The 22,174-nt window shown below is 39.1% G+C and overlaps 1 protein-coding gene across 1 annotated transcript in view; it reads right to left on the bottom strand.

The window, feature by feature from the left end:
- Positions 1–203: 203 nt before the first annotated feature.
- PXDNL (peroxidasin like) overlaps positions 204–22,174 on the bottom strand; it is a 285,265-nt gene continuing 263,294 nt past the window's right edge. The window contains exons 21-23 of the mRNA XM_007058778.4: positions 18,364–18,502; positions 3,323–3,436; positions 204–1,787 (exon numbers count right to left, since the gene is read on the bottom strand). Coding sequence (XP_007058840.2) covers positions 1,611–1,787; positions 3,323–3,436; positions 18,364–18,502 — 430 coding nt within the window. The 3' untranslated portion in view covers positions 204–1,610. The remainder of the gene's footprint in view (positions 1,788–3,322; positions 3,437–18,363; positions 18,503–22,174) is intronic.

The following is a 22,174-nucleotide window of genomic DNA, read 5'->3' as shown; positions in this document are numbered from 1 at the left end:
GTAAATATCTTGTGATGTCGGCTACAACAGTGCCATGCGAACACCTGCTCTCACTTTCAGGTGACATTGTAAATAAGAAGCAGGCTGTCTTATCTGCTGCAAATGTAAACAAACTTGTTTGTCCGAGTGACTGACTGAACAAGAAGTAGGACTTGTAAGCTCTGAAGTTTTACATTGTTTTATTTTTGAATGCAGTTATTTTTGGTACATAATTCTACATTTGTAAGTTCAACTTTCATGATAAAGTACTTGTATGAGGTGAGTTGAAAAACACTTTCTTTTGTTTTTTATAGCACAAATATTTGTAATAAAAATAAATGTAAAGTGAGCTGTAGTTTACAGTTTGTGTTCTGTATCGTAATTGAAATCAATATTTTTGAAAATGTAGAAAACATCCAAAATATTTAAATAAATGGTATTCTATTATTGTTTAACAGGGAGATTAATCGTGATTAATTTTTGTAATTGCTTGACAGCCCTAGTTCTAAGTAGTGTCTGCAAAAAATGTACACATACAAGTAAATATGCATGTCCAACTTCTGCTTTTCCATCTAAGTCAGCTAATTGCACATGAAAATGAACATTTGTGTGCATGCATTTTTGAAGGTTCAACTTTGGACCTAGGTTTTGAAAATCTGTCCCCTTATTTTAAAAATTGCAGCTTGAAAAAAACAACTCATCTCTTTCATGTGAATGATCACAATATCACAATGCTAAGGGATTTGCCATAATGTTCTACATGTGGGCAAGTTGAACAGATGAGTCCATTCTCTCTCTCTTTCTATATATCCTATTGATGCCAATGAGAGATCCATGCAGAATGAGAAAAGGAGTACACAACTTCCTGGCAAATTATACTGCACGTATACATTCTTCATCCCCTTTTGGAGACATGTGCATACATGGCAATCTCCCTGAGATGTGCTTTAAATTTCTAATCAGAGTCTCAACATGATGAGATTGCAAAGAATCATGCTACACTACTCTTTCATTTTGATTTTGCGAAAACCCAAGCTCCGTAAAGCTAGCATGGAATTAAAATATAGTCTTGTAAAAGGAAACCAAACTGTTTCTCATAGTATAACACCATCCAAAAACAACAACAACAACAACAAAAATCCAGCAGGTCAGGTACACACTTCTTTTCTATAACTCTTTTCTTTAGAACAGTGCAATTTTTAAAACATTTCTCATTACTACAATGTGTGTGAATTTTAAAAGAAAACTTTCAGTCAGTGGTTGAATTCTAAGATTCAGAGAAATCCCATGCTTTTAAATCTTTTTGCCTCCCTGCCTTCTGGGAGAAGGAAAACAACACATTTAAAATTGAACTTATGAATCTAATATTTAACAACTTCCAATGGCACAGTACAACATATAATAACCTGTAAAGGGCTTTCAGTAGAGTCTTTCATGCCCTTGCTCACCTTTACATTAGATCTACCAATGTTGAAAGATAACTGTATAGAATGTGTCCACCATGGTGAAAAGCCTAAAGTGACTTGATTGTTTCATCAGTGTTTTTACATCAAACATTTTAGTGCAGGTATTGTAGTCAGCAGTGCTTGTAACTTCTTGGCAGAACCTTTGAATTGGGAAGCTACATCCACCTAGTAGACAGTTCCAAAAGGTAGCTCCTTGTCAGAGGAATCAGGTTTAAGCTCCACTGGTGATTCTACAGGGTTTTCATTGTCTATGCAGTCTGGACAGCATTTTCCTTCCAGCTTTGTGGGGCTCGAACAGTCTACTGAAGGACACGTCTCCACAGTACAGGTTATTTGGCCATTCTGAAAGGTAATGTTTAAGTATTAGCACCTTTTTTTCCCCAAAAGAAAAAACCAGGATGGCACAGTCTCAATATTTTTTTACAATTTTCCAGCGAGTCATATTAAATACAAGAGCTGAAAGAATGCACATGGTCTCTGTCATGCAGACATGTATAAAATGAGATGGTGTACTTATGCACACAAAGAAGTGATCATTTTCCTAGTTGTAAGACCAATTTGACAGGTTTCTGAGGTTAATTAGAATGCTCACGCCCAAAAAATTATTGAGGAGTTCTAACTCGTATCAAAGAAAGCATTTATCTGTATAGGTTATATTCAAGTCAATATTAGATCTTGGGCCAGACATTCAAAGGTACTTGGTGCCTAAAGATACGGAGAGTTGCCTACTGGGATTTTCAAAAACACCTAAGCAGGTGAAGCATCTAACTCCCATGGGTTAGATAAAGTCCAGGAAAAAATGATACCCCCAATCCCGCAAAGAATTATCAATTTATGCAGTAGTCCAATTCAGATGAAGTAGTTCCAGTCACTCCTGCGTGTAAGTCTTTTGCGGGATCAAGGCCTATCAGCTGGAATCATTAGATACAAAAAAATCAATACACAAGGATTTAGGAGTTGAAGTTTTGCATACATGTATGGAGTGAAATTAAACCCTCTGCAGATGGCCCATGTTGTACATAGACACTATGAATCCCACTTAAGTCTTCTTATGCAGAGGACCTGCAAAAATACACGTGTACATCTTCAGCCTTATCTTGAGGGAGTAAGTGACTCTTAAATGGAATGTAGGCCTTATGCCAATTGTAGATTTGAGCACATGGAAGCGTTATGTGCACATCAATGGCACAGCTAAAGAGTCTGAAGTCAAGAAAGATGATGAGTGGGGAATTTAGCATTTCTCTGAGGGTGGCAGAAGTGATACCATCCATGGACAGGAAATTGATGGTGGCTGTTGCTGGACCATACATCAAAGACCTACCAAATTGCTGGGAGTCATTTTGTGTAGCCAAAACTCACCTGTTTTTCAGGTGGAAGAATGAGGAGAACTGAATTTGATTCAGAATGACATGGAACTGTTTGTGTTAAATAAACTAATCTATACATCAAGGAAATAGCCTACCTCTTGGTGTGCCTATTTGTGAAAAAGTGAATTTAGCACTCACAAAAAGAGAGAACCCAATTAAAGCTACCTCACTCCTTCTGTAAGTGATTTCCACTTATTCAGTATCAGAGCTAAGTTACTGCAAAATGGTATCACTAATACCAGATTTCTTCTTTGGTATGCACATTTTGCATTTAAGACGAGGTGCACATTAGACTCAATCTGAAATATTTTCTCCTTTTGTTTAGCTCTAGTTATGGCAAATGTTCACTGAATTTCTCCAGAAGACTTATGTTCCCTATTATCATTAAGCTACGGACAGTTGTGAGGCACACTTTTCTTCCTTAATTCAACATTGCAGGATGCATTGGCTGCCATGATACCAAAGGAAAAAGAGAACTTGATAGCAGAGGGAACGTTCAGCAATGCATACCTTACAGCTACAGCTAATGCAGTCTTCCTTCATCCAGTGTTCATTTTCCTTCCGCTGAATCCCATTATCATCCATGCAACCTTCCTGCCTCAGGCGAGCCTCCAGCTTGTTTATCTGCAAAAGGAGAGAGGAGAGGTGGGATTGGAAAAGGTGGAAACTAAGCTGAATGAATCATTATTCTCAATAAGAACATACATTAAAGCTTCAAAAACTTTCAGACATTTATTCAGTTTCTTACCACAAAGCTTTCATCTCGGCTTAATCAGCATTTCTATTTTTGCATAGAACACATTTGCCATTCAAAAACTACTTGATGATTAAAATATTTTATTTCCTACTTGTATTGTAACGGATGCCTTTTGTTCAGCCCTCACAGCTCTGACACTCCCCGGGTACCTATTTCATGATGTAATTTGGATCAGTGATCAATAAGTGATGAACTTCCAGCAAAGAAGCTGTATAGCACAATGAGCCTTCTACTTTCTGGAAACTTAGGGGGCATGGGGCCCTGCCTGAGGTCACAAAAGAAATGTAACATGGTGTCATCCTTGTTCATGAGGGTCACTGGTTTGCACCACAAAGCCATGACAATTTAGCATGAATGGCAGTCACTGCTCCTTTAAAAAAGGCCTACCATTGGAATAACAAGGATGCTGATGTGTTCTGGAGGCAGCTTCCACAGAATCTCTCTCCACAGTTCTTAATGTCCAACCAGTGTTATTAGGCCACACTGGCAGGAATGCCAGATCAACAGAATGTTTAAAGAAAAGCCGGGTAAGGTAAGGTAACAGTAGCCAACTTAAGATAACTTTGTGTAATTTGGAAGGGAAAAAAGGGAAAAACCAAGTCTTCAGAAAAAATAAACATTAAAAACTGAGGCAAAATGATGAATGAAAGTGCAGTTTTATTGCCAAGGCACAGGTCTATTCTCCTCATTCTGAATGTTTCCCTCCTATTAATATTAATGACTCACTGCTACAGTCTAACACAGAAAGGAGAAGTCAAGCTAAATGCTCTCTGTACACATTTTTCAAACTAATTGGTGAAAAATTATATATTTTCCATTTACCGTAAAGCCCTGATTCTGCGGTGGGTTCATGCTAACCAATCCCATTGCAGCGTCAGGTCATGGTTACAATTCCTAACTTAGCCATGCCCAAGTGGTCCAAGGGAACTAGTTCTCTTATAAATGAATGACACTCAGGTCAGCTCTCTGGCTACCCCTTTGCAGGATATTGCCCTGAATCAACTGCCTGAAAGCCTCCTAACCTTTAAAACAGACTATCTGAAGAAGGCCCCAACCAGATGGAGCTACATTTGTACTGGGACCCAGCAATGCACATTGCAGTAATGACATGCACTTGTTTCAGAAATTTCAGCTGTTCTTTAGTGGGATATTGCCTGAGGGAGGACGAGATACAAAATGAGGCGTAGGATATCCCAAGGCAATCTGGTTACAGAAAGGACCCTCTGTTTGTGTAGTTGACCCTGCCTGTATAGAAAGGCATGGAGAAGCCAGCTGTCTCCATGGTACTGTCTCATCACTTCCTGGACATGGCAGAGGGGTCTCTTAGTGATTGGAATCCTAATGTGGGGAGAAGGCAAGAACTTTGAGCTTACTCAATTCCAGTTCAGTCAAATACCGGGAACATGGACATAGGAGGAAATATAATTCTTACCTGTGGAGAATTATTCTTCACTTTTGATTAAATAAGAACCCATACTAAGCTTCGAGCATATGCTCCATGCATTATTTTACATAATATGAAAATGTACTGTACCCGAGCCTTGCTTCAAGTACATTGTTTTATATAAATAACTTCTACTTTGAAGATCAAGTGTTTCTAAATTAATAATAAAAATAGCAGCAACCAAGTGCTGTCAGACCTTTTGCACTCATTAGCTGTTCATACTTAAAAAGGGAGTGTCAATATGTTTGCCTTGATACCTGCTCATTTTTTTGACAGAAGTACTAACTTGACAGCAGATTGTGCTTTGGAGAATAATTTATCTTTGAAACCTCAAGTCACACTTAAGTGTTTTCCTAAATGGAAAGTTGAAGTTTAAAAGAGAATGAAAATGCATAAATTAATTCACAGGTTATACAGTGTCAAACTTTTTTTAAAAATGATTTTAATTGAGGACCTCTGACTTTTTACACTTGAACGTATCTTCCTGTCCTGCTGTAACTTCTTACAAAATTCCTCTCTTGGCACCATCCCAACACTATGGAAATTGACTGGAGCAATGTGAATAATAAAAACTGTTAACATAGCAGTAACACACATGTACTGCATGTGTTTCATATGATACTGGAAGACTATTTTTTAGCTTGTTAGTGCTCCAGGGTAGGGTCAAACTTCTGTGTTTATACACCTCCAGCACAGTGGGACCCCAATCATGATTAGGGCCTTTGGGTTATAACAATATAGAAATGAATAGATTCATATATTCTAAATCCAAAAGGGACCTCCATCTAGTCTGACCTCCAGAGTACCGTGAATTAATTCCTGTTTGAACTAGAGAATCTCTTTACAAAAAAAAAAAAAATTAATTACCCTCACTGTTAATAATGTATGCCTTATTTCTAGTCAGAGTTTGCCTTACTTCACCTCAATACTAATTTCAGTCAAACATGACAACTTCTTTTTATTTACATGAGAAAAGTGGTTTTATTTAGATGTAGCAAGGTTTCACAAATCTGACCCAATTGCTTGTGCCGTTGCTGTGAAACTACTGCATCTCACTCTTCTACCACGGCATCCAAAAAAGAGGGGTTGTTATCAGAGTGCAAGATTCAGAAATAATCTGCATCCCATAATTACTTCAGTAATAACTAGGTTCCTTGTATTTGAGCAAAAGAGGTTTGATCTATCAGGGAGATCCTCCAATGAATTAGAATTGTCATTTGTGGGAATAACATTCCTTAAAGACAGGTTTCAGAGTAGCAGCCGTGTTAGTCTGTATTCGCAAAAAGAAAAGGAGGACTTGTGGCACCTTAGAGACTAACAAATCTCCCCACTGTATTTTCCACTGAATGCATCCGATGAAGTGAGCTGTAGCTCACGAAAGCTTATGCTCAAATAAATTAGTTAGTCTCTAAGGTGCCACAAATACTTTTCTTTATTCCTTAAAGAAAAAGCAAAAAAGCCAACAACATGGAAATATACCTCCAGCTACTGAGCTGAATCTCCCACACTAGTGGTTTTAATTACAGCAAAAATAAGAACTCTGCAGTCAACCACTTAGATCCAAAACTGTAATGCACAGTTTATGAGAAATCTATGGCAACAGTTCTATCCTTATATAAAATAAAATTCTTTTCATGCTTTAACAGGTACTAAATGGATTTAGTGATGTTTTGATAAATTTCAAACATATTTCTGCATCACTGCAATCATCAAAATATTGAGCTGTTAAATCAATGTCTGCCAGCTGCATACTGTATGTGCAAAAGGGTGGAAAATCTGTCGGAGTACTCTGTAGGACAATGGAAGAACTTGGGGGCGGGGGGGGAGAATTATCTACTGATACTCTGTTTTGTCCTATTGTTAAATTTTATGATATTTTTAAAATAAAAAGATAAATAACTGCTGGGTGTCAGAGCCATCTGTTCATAGGGCATGTGCCTATGCCAGAGAGGGGTGAAGACGGAACTAAAACAATGCTGTTACAACAGTACCATGTGACCAGGACTTCCCACACCTACTGCCCTAGAACCTCTGGAAAGGAAAGTTCTGCAGTGAAGTAATGCTCCACTTGAGTTAATAGAGCCTCAGACTATTAAGTGCATTCCCCAAATGGTGGATTTATCTAGGCACCTGTCCCCATCAACCCACACAATGTGTAGATCTTCAATTCAGCGGAGGGCTCTCGGCAGGGTCTGAGGCTGGGATGGGCGAAGCCACGAGGTGGGTTTTACCACAAAGAAAGCAGGTATGATCCAGCATATATACAATACAGTCTTTACATCAATTAAACAAGGTGTCATTAGTTTGAGACAGAAGCCAAATAAATCACAGCTCCTGAGAGATGATTTTCTCCATCACATTTTAAGCATGGTAACCATTAAATATTGACATGCATATGACAGAGCTTTGAAGGGAACTATAAGGTTATAGGTTTCAGAGTAGCAGCCGTGTTAGTCTGTATTCGCAAAAAGAAAAGGAGTACTTGTGGCACCTTAGAGACTAACCAATTTATTTGAGCATGAGCTTTCGTGAGCTACAACTCACTTCATCGGCTGCATCGGAAAAGCAGGCAGCACACAAGTTATATTATGATGTATAAGCATCACGAAGAACATTAGGTGTAGGTAACGCAGTATGTGCTCTTAATTTTCACAGTGTCCCTCGCTGGTTATCAAATTGTATTGTAGCACAGGTTATCTGTGGAGAATTCTCATTTGGATGTTGAGGTACCAGGTGTTAAGGACTCATTAGACTACTCAACTGCTACAACCAGATATAGTGAGAGTGCTGAGGACCCTGTACCAACCACTACAGTTGACTTGGAAGTTAAGTCTCCAGACACAGTTGTATTATCAGAAAGCCCTTCTGCACCTGCTATTGATCAAGGGCCCAAGTTGTTTCCACTGTACCATTCCAGAAGATCTCCTAAATCTAGAGACAGTGTGGACTTGTAGCAGTAAGGCAATTATTCCATAGAGCAGAATAAGCCCTTGTAATTGCCGGACGATTAGGGTAGGCTACCCCAATCTCTTAGTTAGGATGTTTTGTTTTGTAGCTACAATGTTAATGTTTTGAGTTTATTATTAGTAATATTTTAAAGGGGTGGAGAGTAATGCTGTAGGTATTTTTGTTATGCTTATTGCCAACTGGTAGCCAATGTGATTAGAGTTATTTGCTGTTGGAAGCCCTAAGACTGTACTGAGCATGCTCCAGTGTGTAGAGTGGTGGTGGTGTGGGGGAAGGACGTGAGGCTGTTTTTCCAAGATGGAGGCCAATTAGTTACCTGTATGAACCTGTACGAGAAATAATTATTCCTTTTTCCCATTCTAATCTGTTTTGGGTCTCCATATACTTCAGGAATCTACTACTTTAAATTATAGCTCATAATAATATACAAATAGACAGGCAGTATCATCCAGTGAATAAGACACTGAGAGGGGAATAAAAGAACTGGGTTTTATTCTGGTTCTGACACTGATTTACTGTGTGACCTTGGCCAGTTCACTTTGCCTCTGAGCTTCAATTTCCTCATTTGTAAAACAAGTATAGTTGTCCTTTACCTGCCTTTGTAAGGCAGTTTGAAATCCCCTGAAGAATAATGCTCTGTAAGCACTAATTTTTATTGTTCTACAATTGGTAAAATTGTTCATTGGTGAATAGGAGTTTATGGACTGCAGATTTACTCCATTTTCATACATTGCATGACCCAGCCCTTGAGTAGCTGCATTCTTCAGGGGTAAAATCCTCTCATATATTGAGAGGTCAGGAACAGACAATGGGAGATATTTTGCTGCTCTCATGTACAGATGGAGAAGAGGAGAGGTCATGCAGGGTGATCATTACAGCTTTTCTGTAATGTTTTCTCTCTAGGTAATTATACCACATCCATCATAATACGATCTGAGCTCTCTCTCGCAGCATATGCACAGAGGGGGTTTTGTGGGTGGGCAGGAGCAGTGACAGGGGCATGATAAGTGAGTAAACCTCTTGCACAGATCCAATGGCAGGCAAACCACATGGTAGGGTGGGGGCCAACTGGAGAAGCAATTGCAACCTGTCCTCATAGGTATTTGTGCCTCTGAGCTGGGAGGATTTCATCTCATGTAGTATGCCTGAGCCAAACCTGTTTATTTGGCCTTTACAGCAGGGACCAGGGTTTCTCCTACAATTAGAAATAGTTCACTATCAACAGTCGTCATACTGCAATGCAATTTGTACCTGTGCATGACACTAAATCCTCTTTTAAAATGAGCATGTGTATTTGTGTAACACCGACAGACCCTGGTCATTGGCGGGTGAGATCGAACCTGACACCTCTGAAGCTTAATGCTTCAGTCACCTGGCTGTTAGCTAAGGCTGTAGCAGACTCATTAATCTCTAAGTGATCTCGGTGCCACTAGAGGGGACAGAGCACCACACCCAGGAGGTGGGTGCGTTACATACTTACCCTAGCTGAGAAAGCATGTTCCGAGCTTCAGAGACTTCCTAGTTGAAATCCCAGATGAGTCCCCACTTGTAACACTGACAGATCCTGGTCCTTGTCGGGCGGGATCAAACCTGTGACCTCTGAAGCTTAATGCACGAGCCTCCACTGCATAAGCTAAAAGCCACATGGCTGTTAGCTAAGGCTGTAGCAGACTCATTAATCTCTAAGTGGTGCCACTAGAAGGGATGGAACACCACACCCAAAAGGCATGTGGGTTACATTTGCACCCTGATGGATATCTACATATCCAGTTGATATTAAGGCTCTACCTATATAATAGATGCGCATTTTCACTCAAGGCATGAAAATAGCATTTTCTCTCTTTGTGGCAAAAGACCACTTTTGTCATTTTCTACAGTGTGCATCTGAATTCTCTCTCCTTAAATATCATGTTATAAATTTCACTGAACCCTATCATCCAGCTGATTCTGAACCACATCACACTTGTTATTCTTTTCTATATCATATATTTTATTGCAACACTGTTGTCTTAGCCCTTGAGAAGATGCCCTACAGAGAAAACAAACGTGTTGTATAAAAGGGAAAAGCTGGAAAAGAGGCAAATGAGAAGATTAAGTTCTCACATGAACACTCTCCATCAATTTAAACTGTAATCCCGCCTCATCTGTTTTTGTTTGCTGAAGATCTCATTAAAACTATGCATCAATGTGTTTCTTTAATGATGAAATACTATTTAATTTTCTCTTTTCCTTCAACAGAGGTTTATCTACTATCTAACATATTCCTGTTCAAACTAAAGAATGTCTTTCTACAAAAGGAAATCAAATTTGCAAATCTGTCTATATCATATTCCAAATAACTGTAAACCCCCTGGAGACAGGGGACTCCAGATATTTGCAGTTAACGTAATATTTGAGCTTCAGTTGTTTCAAAATCCATAAAAACAAACTGCCCCAGAAAGGAATCAAGCGCCATTTTCCCATCTTACAATAACACGACTAAGAGGTTGCCCAAAGGCACAGTACTGACTAGAACCCAGGTCTCTAACTATCAGATGGCAGATCCAAATCTTATACACTCAGCCACAGTGACTCTCAGAATACCAACTCAGTGTGCTTGGCTGCCATGTACTCTCCGCTCTAACTAGTGCACACCACATTCCCAAAGGTAGGAATAAGCTCCATGATTCTTGAGCTCCAACATTCTACTGCAACCTAGTTGTGTAGCTGTGTAACCCACTAGCAAAGTGTGTGATTACCATCCAATGTAGTGGTTGGCTCCCATAAAGAATACCAGTTAGTCCATTAGTGCAGGTACTAGAGGTCTGTACTGGAGATCTGAAGGCCCAGGGTTCGAACCACGTTGATGAGCTACGATTCTTATGGTTGCGCATGATGGAATCTGTTTTTCCCATTTTTTTAAAAAACAAGACCAAAAAGCAAAAGCTGCACAGTGAGAAAGCATCGTTAGTAGATTTCTAGTTAAAATTAACAAAACAGAGGAGTTCCACATTTTGGTTATTTGTCACACATTTTGATAGATTTAACAGTTGAGAGGTATGAGCATACCATGTGATTTAGGTAACCAATCACACAGACTACCAAATGTTGATTATGGGATTATCTAAGGAAGATTTTAGGGCTGTCAAGTGATTAAAAAAAATTAATTGTGCAATTAATCGTGCTGTTAAACAATCATAGAATACCATTTATTTAAATATTTTTGTATGTTTTCTACATTTTCAAATATATTGATATCAATTACAACACAGAATACAAAGTGCGCAGTGCTCACTTTATATTTATTTTTGATTAAAAGTATTTGCCCTACAAAAAAACAAAGGAAACAGTATTTTTCAATTCACTTAATACAAGTACTGTAGTGCAATCTCTTTATCATGAAAGTTGAATTTACAAACGTAGAATTACGTACGAAAAAACCTGCATTCAAAAATAAAACAATGTAAAATTTTAGACCCAGCAAGTCCACTCAGTCCTACTTCTTGTTCAGCCAATCGCTCAGACAAACAAGTTTGTTTACATTTGCAGGAGATAGTACTGACCGCTTCTTGTTTACAATGTCATCTGAAAGTGAGAACATGCATTTTCATGGCACTTTTGGTGCCAGCCTCGCAAGCTATTTACATGCCAGATGTGCTAAAGATTCATATCTCTCTTCATACTTCAACTACCATTCCAGAGGACATGCGTCCATACTGATGACTGGTTCCCTCTCAGATTTTGGAAGGCACTTCAGATTCTTAAACCTTGGGTCGAGTGCTGAAGCTATCTCACATTGGTGCCTTCTTTGCGTTTTGTGAAATCTGCAGTGAAACTGTTCTTAAAATGAACATGTGCTGGGTCATCATCTGAGACTGCTATACATGAAATATATGGCAGAATGTAGGTAAAACAGAGCAGGGGACAAAATTCCACCCCCAGGAGTTCAGTCACAAATTTAATTAATGCATTTTTTTAAAATGAGAGCCATCAGCATGGAAACTTGTCCTCTGGAATGGTGGCTGAAGCATGAAGGGGCACACGAATGTTTAGCATATCTGGCACGTAAATACCTTGCAATGCTGGCTACAAAAGTGCCATGAAAATGTGTGTTTTCACTTTCAGGTGACATTGTAAATAAGTATCAGAGGGGTAGCCATGTTAGTCTGGATCTGTAAAAGCAGCAAAGAGTCCCGTGGCACCTTATAGACTAACAGACGTATTGGAGCATAAGCTTTCGTGGATGAATACCCACTTCGTCGGATGCATGTAAATAAGAGGGCAGCATTATCTCCTGTAAATGTAAACAAACTTGTTCAACTTAGCGATTGGCTGAACAAGAAGTAGGACTGAGCGGACTTGTATGCTCTGAAGTTTTACATCATTTTGTTTTTGAGCACAGTTATGTAGCAAAAAAAATTACATTTGTAAGTTGCACTTTCACGACAAAGATTGCACAACAGTACTTGTATGCGGTGAATTGAAAAATACTATTTCTTTTGTTTATCATTTTTACAGTGCAAATATTTGTAATAAAAATAATATACACCCTGATTTCAGTTACAACACAGAATACTATATATATGAAAATGTAGAAAAACATCCAAAATATTAAATAAATTTCAATTGGTATTCTATTGTTTAACAGTGCAATTAAAACTGTGATTAATCGTGATTAATTTTTTTAATCGTGATTCATATTTTTTGAGTTAATCGTATGAATTAATGGTGATTAATCAACAGCCCAAGAGGATTTACTACAAAACAGTTTGTGAAAAATCCATATGCTCAAATATGTTAATAAATACTATTTGTCAAATAATTACAGACAATTTCTAGGGAATCACAATCTATCTGTGAACAATTCAAGAATAGCAAAAAGGGCAAAAAGCCAAAGAATTAATCTTAAGAACTGGGATTGCAATTAAGCTATAAATGATTGATTTTGGTGACTCTCTTTAGGCACAATCCTTGCCACTGATTTCAGTAGGAGTTATGGGCCCCATTCTGCTATAACTGATTTCAATGGGAATTTTTTGCTATTGGCTTTGGTGGAATGATTGGGTACCACAGGCCAGATTGTGAGAGGCCCTTGGACGTGTACATAAGAGAGAAGGTTATGCAAGAAGCCTTTTTCTCTTCTGTGGGTGTGCAATCACCTGTGTCTGTATTACTCTCTTCATTCCTTATGCTTTGTGGAACGTGGAAGTGCTTGTTCCTGATCCTCCATACTCCTCCACCCAAGAAGCAGAATCGGACAATGTAGGAGGAGGCATGTTTTTTTGCCTTGCCCATAGAGCTCCCCACTGGACAAAATGGACGAAGTACTTTGCACAACCCTCATGTACAAGCTGGAAGAGCCTATATCTCCTTGAAGCACAATGGCAAAAATGCTACAAGTTAGCCCTATATGTTTGTGGGAGCAAGTTGCCCTACACCATGGAATGGTTGTGCCTTAGAAACTTTGTTAGTGTCCTTCTGTAGCATCTCTGTTACTGTGTGAGGTTACAGTGGAGAGGCAGAATCTTCTCCAAAGTGAAAGCTGATTTCAATTCTTCCTTGTATCATAAGAACAAGATAAAAAAGAAAGCCCTTGTGTTCGGATATTTATCACTATGCTAGGATTAGTTCTGATCATGTTGGAGTAAGCAGTATAAAGAATTAAAAGTCTTCAAAACTGCTCCTTTTCAAAATTTCTGAATGTTTCTTTATATCCTGTGACAAAGTTCCTCCTCTACTTTGGTGGGTCTTGCGCTTATTGGCAGATTTGCTCGCCTTGGAGCTTCACGGTAGCCCTCAATTTGGCCGTTTTTGTGAACCCACAGTCCAGGTCAACTCCTCCTGTGTCTGACCAGGAGTTGGGAGGTTTGGGGGGAACCCGGGACCGCCCTCTACTCCGGGTTCCAGCCCAGGGCCCTGTGGAATGCAGCTGTCTAGAGTGCCTCCTGGAACAGCTGTGCAACAGCTACAACTCCCTAGGTTACTTCCCCAAGGCCTCCTCCCAACACCTTCTTTATCCTCACCATAGAACCTTCCTCCTGGTGTCTGATAATGCTTGTACACCTCAGTCCTCCAACAGTCCGCGTTCTCACTCTCAGCTCCTCGCGCCTCTTGCTCCCAGCTCCTTACACGTGCACCACAAACTGAAGTGAGCTCCTTTTTTTAAACCCAGGTGCCCTGATTAGCCTGCCTTAATTGATTCTAGCAGCTTCTTGATTGGCTGCAGGTGTTCTAATCAGCCTGTCTGTCTTAATTGTCTCCAGAAGGTTCCTGATTGTTCTGGAACCTTCCCTGTTACCTTACCCAGGGAAAAGGGACCTACTTAACCTGGGGCTAATACATCTGCCTTCTATTACTCTTCTGTAGCCATCTGGCCCGACCCTGTCACAATCCTTTTATCAAAATCATATTCTATCACATCATTCTAAACATAGGTACTGGATAACCACTGGTAGCTTCACTGTTGTTTTTTAAACTAAATACAGAGCTTAAGTGTCATGTATATATAGATGCAGAGAGATTATATTAGATATTGACAGTGACTTTTGTAAAAAGAGAAGGAACAGTAAAACATGCTGCCATTATTTGAAAAGCAGACATGATTCTCCACCACTGAAGTTGATGGAGAAAAGAAAAAGCTGATAGAAATACACCCTATGTAGCCATCAAAAAATTTCCTAATCGAAAGCCCATTGAAATCAATTAAAAGACTTCCACTGACTTCAGTGGGCATTGGATCAGACCCTCAATGGTTAAAATATACATTTTGGAGTGAAATATTGCTTGTTCACCTGTAGACCAATTACCAAACACTGATACTGTGCCATCATAGAATCATAGAAATGTAGGGCTGGAAGGGACCTTGAGAAGTCATCAAGTCCAGCCCCCTGCACCTGCACTGTGGCAGGACAAAGTAAACCTAACTGATTGGTATTTGTCCAACTTGTTTTTAAAAGCTTCCGGTGATGGGAACTCCATGAACCTCCCTTGGAATCCTATTCCAGAGCTTAACTACCCTTACCGTTAGAAAGTTTTTCCTAATATCAAATTTAAATCTCCCTTCTTGCAGGTTAAGCCCATTCTATATCCTTTTTGCCTCTTTTTGAAAGTAACTGTAAAGAAGATTTCACAAATTATCTGTGCAATGACAGCCAGATTTGGAGGCTGACTGAAAACTATGCAGGGAAACAGCAAATGTGTTTCATTTGACAAAATTGGGGTATATTTCATTACACAACTTGGGAGGAGAAAGCTGGCATCTATGGAAGAATGGAAATTTCTTGGTGTGCTGTGTCATATTTCCACCAAACATTCTCACAACACATAGTTCCATTTTAATTCTCCTCCCCCTGCTTTTCAGCAAAAGGTGGATTCTGGTTATCAAGTCTCTGTAGGTCAGTTTTGAATGAGTTTGGTATTTCAGTTAACAAGAAATAAATGAAGATAAGATTACATATGGCACTCTCTTGGGTGTATAATCAATAACCCTACTATATACCTTCCATAATAAACTGTATTATGTTAATATGGGCCTGTGAACTGTCAGTTGCTTATAAGCAGATAAATTGAAAGTGTGCATTCACTTATCCTAAACATATTTCTCTTTACTAATATGCAGGTACAGAACATACAACATGTCCTTACATATATGTTTCACCATGAGTAGGCTGAGAAGTTGCACAGCTGAAATTGCACACTAGAAATCACTGATGTAAGTATGTGTTCTTCATTTAGGTTCAAATACTCTCACCTGCAGAGAATTCAAGTTCATTTTCTTTATGCAGTGGTTCTTTGTGTGATACAGAACATACCTCTCCTATGACTGGAGGATCTCCTGTGACAGCTGTGACCCCAACACAGGACAAAGGTTGGTTGGTATATCCTCTAGCCATGTGCTTCCTCAATCCACATTTGGTGTGGAATCTTGGCCCCAATGGGTGAACTCAATGAGCGTTATGCCATTGATTTGACTGCAGCTAGGATTTCACCCCTGGTTTTCTGTCTTGCAGGTCATACTGCCAGTCACTGCTTTCATGGCTGGTAGAAACTTGGGAAATTTCACTTTCTTCCACCACTCATATGAAAATGTACCACTGACACATACTAGTTGGGCAAAAAAGAATTTCCCAATATTATTAGACTGTAAGTCAAAAATAATAGCAGTAATAATCGTAAAAGTTTTTTAAAATAGTACCTATCAAGTCCCCTAATGTTCCAAGTGAGCTACATCATCATGAAAATGAATTAAAACAGAAGACAAATATTTGGAAAGCCCTTAAAATTCAAATAGATAATGCTTCTGAGGATTAGAAAACACAAATATTTATCACCTACAGTCAGAATAGTATAAATGTAAAGCCATCTTCAATGGGCCAAAAATGAAAGCTTTTCAAATGAAGCTGCCTTGAAATGCAGATTGTATATTATTACACAATTTCAGGTACATGTATTCATGATTACTATGGATGTAGAAGCCCTCTACACCAACATTCCACACAAAGATGGACTACAAGCCATCAGCAACAGTATCCCCGATAATGTCACGGCAAACCTGGTGACTGAACTTTGTGACTTTGTCCTCACCCATAACTATTTCACATCTGGGGACAATGTATACCTTCAAACCAGCGGCACTGCTACGGGTACCTGCATGGCCCCACAGTATGCCAACATTTTTATGGCTGACTTAGAACAACGCTTCCTCAGGTCTCGTCCCCTAATGTCCCTACTCTACTTGCGCTATATTGATGACATCTTCATCATCTGGACCCATGGAAAAGAAGCCCTTGAGGAATTCCACTATGATTTCAACAATTTCCATCCCACCATCAACCTCAGCCTGGACCAGTCCACACAAGAGATCCACTTCCTGGACACTACGGTGCTAATAAGCGATGGTCACATAAACACCACCCTATATCGGAAACCTACTGACCGCTATTCCTACCTACACGACTCCAGCTTTCACCCAGATCACAACACCTGATCCATTGTCTACAGCCAAGCTCTACAATACAATCGTATTTGCTCCAACGCCTCAGACAGAGACAAACACTTACAAGATCTCTACCAAGCATTCTTACAACTACAATACCCACCTGCTGAAGTGAAGAAACAGATTGACAGAGCCAGAAGAATACCCAGAAGTCACCTACTACAGGACAGGCCCAACAAAGAAAATAAAACAGAACGCCACTAGCCGTCACCTTCAGCCCCCAACTAAAACCTCTCCAACGCATCATCAAGGATCTACAACCTATCCTGAAGGATGACCCAACACTCTCACAGATCTTGGGAGACAGGCCAGTCCATGCTTACAGACAGCCCCCCAACCTGAAGCAAATACTCAGCAGCAACCACATACCTCACAACAGAATCACTAACCCAGGGACCTATCCTTGCAACAAAGCCCGTTGCCAACTGTGTCCACATATCTATTCAGGGGACATCATCATAGGGCCTAATCACATCAGCCACACTATCAGAGGCTCGTTCACCTGCACATCTGCCAATGTGATATATGCCATCATGTGCCAGCAATGCCCCTCTGCCATGTACATTGGTCAAACTGGACAGTCTCTACGTAAAAGAATAAATGGACACAAATCAGATGTCAAGAATTATAACTTTCAAAAACCAGTTGGAGAACACTTCAATCTCTCTGGTCACTCAATTACAGACCTAAAAGTCACAATATTACAACAAAAAGACTTCAAAAACAGACTCCAACGAGAGATTGCTGAATTGGAATTAATTTGCAATCTAGATACAATTAACTTAGGCTTGAATAGAGACTGGGAGTGGATGGGTCATTACACAAAGTAAAACTATTTCCCCATGTTTATTCTCCCCTCCCCCCCCGCCGTTCCTCAGACGTTCTTGTCAACTGATGGAAATGGCCCACCTTGATTATCACTACAAAAGGTTTTCTTCCCCTTCCCTGCCACCCCACTCTCCTGCTGGTATTAGCTCATCTTAAGTGATCACTCTGGTTACAGTGTGTATGGTAACACCCATTGTTTCACGTTCTCTGTGTATATAAATCTCCCCACTGTATTTTCCACTGAATGCATCCGATGAAGTGAGCTGTAGCTCACGAAAGCTTATACTCTAATAAATTTGTTAGTCTCTAAGGTGCCACAAGTACTCCTTTTCTTTTTACGAATACAGACTAACACGGCTGTTACTCTGAAATCTGCCAAAAACAGTATCTCATAAAAACTTGAACATAGTTATCCAATTTGGAGCTCCCAATTTCCTTTAACAAAACATTTTGTACTTTGTCATAATTATGATTTCTCATACAATGAAAGATCCAGCTAAGTCTAATTAAACTAGCTAAAGGCACATTCACTTTAGGTACCCTGCCAAGTTTAATGTTGAAGAGATAATGACAAGACAAACCTGCTGTTTTAGAGCTTCAATGGTCTCATCAACTTCAGCAGCAAAATGGCTGAAATCTTGAGCAAATCCACTGGATACTATGTCAGTTAGATGCATTGCACTGGCTGCATTTCTATGCTTGTGCAAATCCCCCGGGTGTCTGAAATACAAGTTAAATTTGCCACCAGAAAATGGAAAACAACAATCCGAAGAAAAGGTTTCACACTGGAATTATAGGATTTATGCTGAAAATTAACAGAACTTTGGAAAAAAATAATCTGAAATGGCATTGTGCTTTTGATATTTTATTTCACGAGTTGAAAACTTTTTTGAAATATAACATGAATGTCATGTTACATTACAGATGCATTGCTACATTAGTCAGACCTCAGAAGTATTTTTTTTTTCTGAACAGCTCCCCTCCACACCGACAACCCCTTGACAAGTGAAATGTCAGACATTATGCAATGCATAGGTGGGAAAGGTGCTATCTGTATTATGTATTCATGACAAGAACTACGTTAAGAAAGTAATAAGCATAGCTGTCAAAAAAAATCACACCTCTCAAGCAAGACAAGTGTAAAGTAAGCCAATCCTACTGAACACAATGAGAACAACAACAAAAACGGTTTAAGTTAGGGCTTCTCTTCACTACCGTGCTAAATCGCCACCGCTTCCATTGATGTAGTGGCACAATTTAGCACATCTGGTGAAGACACATTACATTGATGGGAGAGCGCTATCCCGTTGACTTAATTACTCCACCTCAATGAGAGGCAGAAATTTTGTCAAAGGGAGAGCGTCTCCCAACATAGCGCGGTGTAGACATCGCTTTAAGTCAATATAAGTTAAGTCACTCAAAGCGTGGTTTTTTCATACAGTAAAATGAAGTGCCATCCTTCCTTTGTTTTATCTTTATGAGCAAAAACTGTCCATATTCTGATTCATTTTGAGTCATCCAATACTATATCCCAACATATAATCTGGTATAAATATAGGTCCCTAAAAGCATTACAAACAGGCAGGATCCTCAGCTGATATAAATCAGTATAGCTCCTTTGAAACAGCTGACTTAAGTGGAGGCAGCATGATTTATACCAGCTGAGGGTCTAGCCCTGTATATTCACAGACTACTACATTATAGTTCCAGTTACACATAAGGCAACTATTCTCGCAAAGCACTTGACAAAAGTCAACAGCTGTCTTAGAAAGGTATGGAATATTTTTATACCAAGCGTGAGCTATGTGAATCGATAACGGGTATCTAACACAGAGGATCTGTGTGACAGGAAAACACTATATGAAAGGAGATAAATAGCAGGATTCAGTAGTAAGACTGGTTCTGTTAACTTTATAACTTATGGGAGTGACCTGAAATTCATCATGCTGAAAAAAAAAAAACCTGTGAAACTTACTGAAAATGACAAACAGGAAAGTGGGGACAGTGAACTCTAACAAAACGCCAATAGCATTCAAAATTACTTGGCGAATTTAGGAGAATGGAGCGTTACTGACAGTTGCCTAAGCAATTCAATGTAGAAAACCTGTTGATATTGTAATGAGGCTATTGAAAGAAACATGAAACTAACCACCCTCAAGAATCACAGACATTGCAAAATATTCGTGTAGTAAGGATAGGTGGGTAAAAGTCCATGCTTAGGAGAGAAAGAATAAACTAATATACCAGGATGTATAAACAAAAACAATTAATGAATTTGGCTATATTGGAGGAAATTACCAATGTATGAGAGACTGGTGAGCCTATATTCAGAAAACTTGTAGGCCGTTCACGAAAGAAAAGTCTAGAAATGGAGAACATGTAAAAGAAGGCAAACTAGAATGAACTGAAAATATTGGGTGTTTCACTGAATTATTTTTAAACAACAGTTTAGCAAGCCTATGGATTAAATTCTGCTACCAGTTATAGCTGTGCAACCGCAATGAGAATACAATTTGGCTGGTGACCTGTATTTTCTGAAAAAGGAAGGCATTGATAGGGGATCTCAGGGATTTCTGAGGACACCAATGATAGATGTTATATATCACTGTCACAGGGTGACTGACCCCTTTAAGAGGGAGCAGCGCCCAGTGCACCTGTGGCTGATTACCTGCTACTCAACTGGGCTTCAGAGAAGGCACCTGGGCCTTATAAAGGGGAAGCTGCTAGTAACTAGCTCCTAGAAGACGCTACTGAGAATAGAGAGGGAGAGAGAGAAAAAAATCCAAAGTACAGTCCCTAGAAGAAGGGTTGTGAAATCCTGGATTTAAGGGAGAGTTTGCTGCCTGGGGAAGCCAGGATTTGAAGCTCACAGCCTCAAGCAGGAGGGCCATGAAACCCCTGAAATCAAGGGGTAAGGGACAAAAGGGTTTTTTGGTGGAGCCAGGCAGTGTTTAATAAATTAGAACCCAAGAGAGGAGGATTATTATTTTTTGGACCCTGGGTGTAAATAAGTTATTCTTGAAGTCTCAGAGGAAAACTGAGGCAGGGTGCCAGGCCAGATGCAGGGCACCTTGGACTGGAACCTGCTGACAGTCACATTATTTGAATTAGTGTGAAATACAAACAACAAGAGGGAATTAAGATGATCCAAGGAAGGAAATTCAGGATGAAGAGCTTTACAGAGAGAATTGTGAGTGGAGGCAGTAAAGGATGAAAGCACACTCAACTGCTGGAGGTGCTGTCTTCTAGAAGAGATGTAAAACAGAGATTCTGATAATTTATGGTCATAAAAGAGCCACTGACACTTTTTCCAAAATTAGGGCTGATAGTCCCAGTGTTCTGAATATTTACATTATGCTTATGTTGAACTTATTCCCACAGTTTCTATTTTAAAATCAGTATTATTTCTTTATTTTAAATCAAATAATTACAAAACACTAAACTCAACAAATGAACATTACCTACATAAATGCAAACCCAAACATTATTTCTTTCACCATCAGCCTCAATCTCTATATTCAGTCAGGCATAAATTATTGTCCTGATCATTAAACTCCACCAGTTGAAAAACAAAAGTATGGACTAAAGAAGAAAAAAAATAGCATTTCAAACACTACAAGACAATGTCAGTGTAAGTAATCATAATTCCTCTAAACCAATACTGAATTAACCCACAAAAGGTAGTGTGTTGTATCAGCTACAGACAAAAACAAGGAAAATATATTTTCCCAAACCACAAAAAATCATGATATATAAAAAACACCCCTTTCCTTGGCATCTCCCATTGGGTATTATAGTAATCAGAATGAGTCGCTTGAGGTTTGAAATTTCACAGTGACAATGTTCAGTAGCCCTTAAATGACAGTGTCGTACAAAATAGCTAGTAAAACACGCATGCCAATGAATGAAAACTCATAGCCATTTTCATTCGTAAAAGCTCAACATCATCCTTCGAATCAGCAAACCCCTACAATCTTTCAAAGTAACATTTTTGGTAACAGATTTCACTATCTGATTCCCATATGATATGACTTTGATTTAGCAAATTTCTAAATATTTTATTTTAATATTGGTTTTCATTAGCAGGAATGACTATTTTGAACTCTTGAGTGTAATTCATCTGGTTTAAGCATGTTTCTTTCTAGTTTTATCTAGCACAAAAAAGTTCTCTCTTAATGGACACTAATAATAATAACAACAACAACATAGCTAGTTCCTATACAATGCTCTTCATCAGTAGTTTTCAAAGCACTTTAAAGATGGTGTAACATTTAATAGCTAGGTCACTCCTTAGCTTCTAATAATACTTATAAACACCACATTTTACTGATTGCCGCGAACTGAATGAAAGGGAATTTTAACACTTAATCAGGTTAAAATCAACTAACCTTT

Source organism: Chelonia mydas, chromosome 2 (assembly GCF_015237465.2).
Source record: "Chelonia mydas isolate rCheMyd1 chromosome 2, rCheMyd1.pri.v2, whole genome shotgun sequence".
NCBI classification, from domain to species: domain Eukaryota; kingdom Metazoa; phylum Chordata; order Testudines; family Cheloniidae; genus Chelonia; species Chelonia mydas.
This window is presented reverse-complemented; position numbering and strand designations above follow the sequence as displayed.